Source organism: Epargyreus clarus, unplaced genomic scaffold (genome assembly GCF_041222505.1).
Source record: "Epargyreus clarus isolate Ecla_fem2 unplaced genomic scaffold, WU_Ecla_fem_2.2 ptg000033l, whole genome shotgun sequence".
Taxonomy (NCBI): Eukaryota; Metazoa; Arthropoda; class Insecta; order Lepidoptera; family Hesperiidae; genus Epargyreus; species Epargyreus clarus.
The window spans coordinates 231,189-238,615 of NW_027332238.1; the positions used below are offsets into that span (position 1 = coordinate 231,189).

The 7,427-nt window shown below is 37.9% G+C and overlaps 1 protein-coding gene across 1 annotated transcript; it reads right to left on the bottom strand.

Moving 5' to 3' along the window:
- Positions 1-204: 204 nt before the first annotated feature.
- On the bottom strand, positions 205-3,023 carry LOC140755449 (collagenase-like). The gene is made up of 5 exons (XM_073090709.1): positions 2,823-3,023; positions 1,940-2,207; positions 1,513-1,602; positions 705-889; positions 205-309 (listed from the first exon to the last, which is right to left on the bottom strand). The coding sequence occupies exons 1-5, from the start codon at positions 3,021-3,023 to the stop codon at positions 205-207; spliced, it is 849 nt and encodes a 282-aa protein (XP_072946810.1).
- Positions 3,024-7,427: the final 4,404 nt, after the last annotated feature.

Sequence of the window (7,427 nt, forward strand, 5' to 3'; positions counted from 1 at the left end):
AAAAAAATATATTTTTTGACAATGATAACTGATTTTAAAATTACTGATTGACGTGTTACTTTTGATTTACGGATGATTATGGAAGAATGCTGTAATAATTGCATTTTTGGAATCTCTTTTGAGCGTTTTAAGACGATGTATTTCGAAAACAAAGAAAACATTTCATTTTGCAAACGTTTATTCAACAATCCAAAAATTTTAAGTTTACATGCGGGCGCGGAGCCAGGCCACATAGGAGGTGACCCTGGCGAAGGCGGCGGGGAAGCCGCGCTGACAGCCTTGGTTCGAGCCGAAGGAGGTCACACCGATCTGCAAAAGGTGATGTTTATTAACATTAACATTGTCCAAGCAATGACAACATTTCTTTACAATAGCAGCAGCAGACCACCAGCAGATACTTCGATGCAGTCCACCTGATGGTAAGTCTCTACATCTGTAATGAACTCCGGATGGGATTAGATATTCCCACTTATGGCCGGCCACAAATGCACCGCTACCCCTAAGGACTAATCATTTACCTATCCCAGGATAGATCTGACAGGAACACTGTGTTCCTAAAACTCTTGGAATACAACAAGAGATCCAATGGAAATCCCGGAGTGGTCTATTTAGAGTTGAAGAAAGCAATTGAAGGATTTAACGTGCTGCCACGCGGGTGTCATACACTACCCAATCACAAAGAAAGGAGTATTAGTGCAACTTACAAGAGTAGGTCCAGCGATCCTAAGAGGGCCACCAGAGTCACCCTGGCAAGTGCTCCTGCCACCAGCGCCGCTGGTGCAGAGCGTCGAGGCGAGGATAAAGTTGCCGAAGGTCCTGCGGCACTCGTCGTTGGAGATGACAGTCAGGGTCACGTGGTTGAGGTTCTGGTTGTTAGCACCAGCGGCACCTAAAAATAACGAGTATTGATTATTGAATTCGATGCATATTGGACAAAACTTAAATTAGCGATCTAGTGTAGAACCAATTTCTGAAGTTAAATAGGATTAGATATGTGACCTTCATTCAAGATTTAAAACCCATTGTAGTTTGAGAACGGTTTTGCCACCATCACTCCTATTGTTACTTGTTATAACGATATAACAAGTTTCTAAGTTCTTGTAAATGTAAAAAGTAAACATGAATCGAAAATCCCAACGAACTCGCACCTTAGAACGCGTACTAAAAACATTGTAAAATTATCCACATCGGGGTAATGTTTCACATTATTGTAAATTTGTAATATTAATACAAGCGATTGTGTAAGTTTTTTTGAGAAATGAAAAATCATTAAACCGAAGTCCTACCTGAGGTGTAGATGCGTTGCTACCCTTAAAGACTAAGTTGAAACGCCTGAGACAAGGATCTTCACTCACCACAACCTCTCTTCGAAACAAAACAAAGTCGCTTTAAACTGCTTTTATAAATAGAAATAGGTGATGCCTTAGGAGTACACCTTTGAACTGTGTACTAATTAACTACTTCTATTTTATTTCAAAGGGAGGATAGTAAAATGCTCCAAGGTATACTCACCGTCAGCAGTGCGGCCGAAGCCAATGGCGTTGGCGTTGGTACCGACGTAGGTGGCAGTACCAGCGGGCAGGTTGATGCGGTTAATGTTGTCTGAGAAATAAATTACGATCATTATAGCGTATTCACTGTAAAGATCATCAATAGTTTTTAATCAACAAAGACCTGTTTTATTAGACGTACTTAGAATTTCGCTACAGGAATAAACATTCTTTAACTTTGGCAAAGTTAGATCTCCCGCCAGGATAGGTTTGCATGGGGAGCGGCCGTACTCTGACAGTCTCAGTTTGGAACTTGTATGTATACCAAATGTTGAGAAAACTCCGATAGCGTGATTCACAATACTCGTGGTGCCATCTCTTGACGAAGTGGAAACTCATCAAAAACTTATTAAAACTTAACGTCTGTAAAATAATTTGAAAACGCTTACTGTTGAAGGCAACGTGGTTGATGACAACCATGGCGATGTCATTAGCGAGTGTGTTCTGGTTGTAGCTGCCGTGCATCTCCACGCGGTTGGTGTTGATGCGGGTGCCGCCGGAGAAGAGGCGGTTGGAGGCGAGCACCACCGTGAACTGGCGCGCCTGGAGGGAGCCGTGTCTCCAGCAGTGAGCAGCGGTAACAGCGCGCGTGTTGGAGAGGAGAGAGGAGCCGCAGACGGACTGACGGCCGTCCACCAGAAGGATCACCAGACCGCCCTGCACGCAAACATTATCTTATCACAAATTCATGCAGACTATTGACAGAAGAGTTTAGACGATTATCTATACTTCTAATTAGACCTGTCCTTTCTGACAGGATGATTCATCATCGAAGCGCCTAAAACACTAAAGGTAAAGTCTTGACTAGTTTATTTTATGACGAAGGCCACTTAGGAAAGATTTTTGATAATCCACCCCAAAGGGGCCGAAAAAGCAGATAAAAGTTTGTTAGAAACTCCGTCAATTTTGAAGCAAGCACTATGAAAATAAGTATTTGGTTTAATGGTTACAAATAAATAAAACAATGATTTCAAGGTTTTCGGAAGATCAATCCCCCAAGACGGTGAAATAGGGAAATAGGGAATGTATTTTGTACGAAAATCGGCTAATGTTCTAAGTATTAAATAAATTAGAGCGGAATTTTGATTGGGGAGTCAAGTTAGGAACCACAAGACAACACCATATTGCTGCCAGTTATTTTCCCGAATTATTAAGTTTATTTTAATGAACTGTCTTCTAACCTTAGCCAAATTATGCAACTTCGTATGATGATGTTTAAGATACAATGCAATTGGATTACAAAATATTTCATAAATAAGAATTATGACTTACAAAGAAGGGCCACTGTCCAACGGATGAGCCGGAGCCTCCTACGATTCTGGATCCATCGAAGTCCATGCTCTCTTCAGCAGCCTTGAGGCGGGCGGCTTCGGGGATACCGATTTCCTCGTGGTAGCTGCTGAATATTTGCTCATATTGGGGCGCAGCTGATGCTGCTACCGCCAACGCCAGGATAACTAAGATCGGTCTCATCGTGGAATGCCTTCGACTTTGAATGCTCCAGTACTATTTTCTGGCCCTTTTATACCCGTGTAAAGAATTTTATCAGGATTAAAATTTGTAAATATCGAACTATACCGAATTTTCAGATTATCTTAACGTATAATCTTTATAAACATCTTTAATTTATGTTTGTTTGCTGTCAGGGATCCTTACATTAGTGAACCTTTTCCAATATTTTCACAATATTTTTTATAATGATTCTCTAAAAGTACGGACTTACGAAGTGTCTATTTAATACTACCTGAAATGTGTATCAATTATTTACGAATACTCAATAATATAACCTAGTGAATGAAACTCAGCCTCTCAAGGGGTCTCGAAGGGTCCGAGTTACCAATCTCAGACGCGCATATCTGATATTTCGAAATTATGTGCGTATTACAAATTATCACTTGCTTGGAAACCTGCATGCCTGAGAGATACCAATTCGCACTCGACCAGCGCGGTACACTATGGCCTAATCCATCTCATTCTGAGAGAAGGCCGGTGCGCAGCGAAGGAACAGAAATGTGTTAATCACAAATAATATAAAACATGTATGTATATATAACTATTGTTTATTTGTTATAATAGTTATTAGATAATTATGTCTAGAAGTTACTTATGTTTTTGTCTATCCAAAATATGTGATTGATATTACCAATATGATCAAAATGTGAATTTAATTTAATACACTTCATAATCCATTTAGTCCTGAGTCCTGACGATTGTTGACATTGATTGATTTTTTAACGCGGTTGATACTGCGGGTCACAGCTAGTGTGTAGATGACTGTGATTGGCGTAACCTATTGTTATCTATTAGAAGATGATAGAACCCATTCTGGTTCGACTCCGGCGGCACCACCGCCACACCCATTTCTGCCTATTAACAGTAGTGTTAAGCACTGCTGTGTTCTAGTTTGAAGAGTGTGGAAAGGGACACATACTTTTTCGAGGCATTTAACTCAGTACTCAGGGGTAGCGGAGCATCTGTGGCAGAACTGTAAAGTCGGTTTACTGACGATAGTTGAACGTGACAACGTCATAAGAAAATACTGATGGAATGGTTGCATTTTTCAAAAGAAAAAAAATAATTTTATTTATTTGATAGATATTTTGTATGGATATAGAGAAGGAGGTAAATACGCGGAGGCCGATTATGCCTCTTTGTCGCTCGTTCTGCGCTCTCGCTTGCACTTCAAGTCTTAAATGGAACGCCTCAGAGCGAGGTAACGCCGCATGAGTCATGTTTTTGGTGCGTGCAGCCGGCTCCATCGAATTTTAAGACGTTGTCACGTCAAAAAGAACCTACTGAATCTGAATCTTTTAAATATTTAACGATAGTACGGAACCCATGACACTGATGACAAATTAATCCATTTGACGTAAATCAACATGATGAATTATGTGTAGATAACATACTTATGACGATTGATAATGATCGGAGAAATGTAAAACAATTAACATAGGCCACCGTCGACTACAAACATTTGCGTGTTATTCAAAAGTATTTTTTTATTATATAATTCTTTCACAGTTCAGGTTACGGACTAAGCTCGTCGGAGGTCCGGGGAAAGTATTAAATGTTAAATCTTAGAAAGTTGAAGCCCCCTTTACAAGCTTTACTAGCGTGTAAAAATTGTTGTCTATACTTGTAGACTTGTAGACAAATTCATATGCGCCAAAATACGGTTTGCACAATCTTTTTTTATTTCGTTCCCCAAAAGTCATGCAAAATGAAGTTGCGTAGATTATACCTTCGCGGATGGGTCACGGAAAGTCGTGAGTATCAAATACCAACTTATTTGGTCCAGTAGTTTCAGAGCGAAATTGCAGTGACCGATGGACAGACAAACTCCAGTGATCTCATAAGGGTTCCGTTTTTTCGTTTTTCCTAAGCTGGTGGGATTGCATCTAGGCGAGGCAGCAAAATTAGCGTATTTTATCCATCGTGATTATCAACCCATTACTGTTCCACTGTTGGGCTCGGGTCTCTTCTTAGAATGAGAGGTCATAGTCCACCGCGCTGGCTAAGTGCGAATTAGTAGACTTCACAAACCGTCGAAATCTTTTTTTAAGATTACTCAGGTATGCAGATATCCTCATGATGTTCCTTCACTGTTTAAGCAAGTGATAGTTAATTTCTAATACGCACATAAGTGATAAGGGTTGATCACCCTTAACATTTTTTTACATACATGGCAACACAACGTTTGCCGGGTCAGTTAGTATATTATCTATATATATAAAAGCGAAAAGATACTCACGTTCGAAACGTATTAATCAAGGTTTTGCCGAAACTACTGAAGCTACAATCATGAAATTTGGAATATAGCTTCATTTTATAATGTAGATGCGCACTAAGAACGGTTTTTTTGATATTTCACCATTAAGGGGGTTAAATGGGGGTTGAAAGTTAATATGAAAGTCCGTCAGTTTTAAAGCAAACTGGATGAAAATTGTTATTTAGCTTTTAGATTTAAAGTAATAAAAATCTAATCTAAGGGTTTTTTCAAAATCAACCCTAAAGGTGGTTAAATAGGGGTTGACAGCTTATTTTAAATTTTGCCATTTTGAAAGCCAGCACTATGAAAGTTAGCCATTGCTTTACTGGTTAGATATAATAGAACTTTAGTTCTACCGTTTTTGGAAAATCAACCCCTATGTGGGTTAAATAAGGGTTGTAAGTTTGTATGGAATTCCCCCAGTTTTGATGTAAACTCTATGAAAATCAGTATTTGGGGTTTCGATTAAAAATAACTAAATACCTATTTCACCATTTTTGGAAAATCAACCCTTAAGTTGGTAAAATAAGGGTTGACAGCTTATTATAAAATTTGCCAATTTGAAAGCCAGAACTATGAAAGTTAGCCATTGCTCTACTGGTTAGATATAGTGGAACTTTAATTCTACGGTTTATGGAAAATCAACCCTTATGTGGGTTAAATAAGGGTTGTAAGTTTGTATTAAAATCCCCCAGTTTTGATCTAATCTCTATGAAAATCTGTATTTAGCTTTTTGGTAGAAAATAATTAAACACCTATTTCATGGTTTTTGGAAAATTAACCCTTAAGTTGGTAAAATAAGGGTTGACAGCTTATTTTAGAATTTGCCAATTTGAAAGCCAGCACTACGAAAGTTAGTCATTGCCTTACTGATTAGATATAGTGGAACTTTAATTCTAGCGTTTTTGGGAAAATCAACCCTTATATGGGTTAAATAAGGGTTGTTAGTTTGTATGAAAGTCCCCCAGTTTTGATGTAAACTGTATGAAAATCGGTATTTGGGTTTTCGATAGAAAATAATTAAACACTTATTTCACCATTTTTGGAAAATCAACCCTTAAGTTGGTAAAATAAGGGTTGACAGCTTATTTTAAAAATTTCCGATTTGAAAGCCAGCACTATGAAAGTTAGCCATTGCCTCACTGGTAAGATATAGTGGAACTTTAATTCTATCTTTTTTGGAAAATCAACCCTTATTTGGGTTAAATACAGGTTGTAGGTTTGTATGAGAGACCCCCAGTTTTGATGTAAACTGTATAAAAATCGGTATTTGGGTTTACGATAGAAAATAATTAATCACTTATTTCATTGTTTTTGGAAAATCATCCCTTAAGGTCGTTAAATGGGGGTTGGAATTTTATTTCAAACTCCGTTAATTCGGAAGTAAGGTCTATAAAAATTTGCATTTGGCTTTCCTGTTGGAAATAATAGAACTTTTTAACACCATTTATGGAAAATCTACCCTTAAGAGGGTAAAATAGGGGTTGAAAGTTTGTTGGGAAGTCCGCAGATTTTGAAACAAAGTCTATGAAAATTGGTATTCAGCTCTCTGATTGTAAATAATAGAACACCTATTTTACCGTTTTTGGAAAATCAACCCTTAAGTTTGATGAATAGGGAATAGAACTTTATTTTAAAATCCGTTAATTTGGAAACAAGGATTGTAAAAACAGCATTTAGCGTTCTGGTTCGAAATAATAGAGCTTATTTAACAACCTTTATGGAAAATCTACCCTTAAGAAGGTAAAATAGGGGTGGAAACTTCGTTTAGAAGTCCGCAGATTTTGAAGCAAAGTCTATGAAAATTGGTATTTTGATTTCTGGTTGTAAATAATATATCACTATTTTTCCATTTTCACACACCAAATCAACCCTTGAGGTCGTTAAATAGCAACCACTATGAAATCTATCATTGGACTTAATGAAGCATCTGAGTTACTGTTTTTTTTAGATCAACCCTTAAGACGGCTATAAAAGGTTGTATGCATCATGCCTTTCTGTTTACACATCTGTTTCAGCTTTTTTAGCAACTCAACAATCAACCCCATTAGGGTGCTATAAGTAAAGAAAGTTTCTTTAAAAACCGTTATTGAAGTTACTTCCTTTGG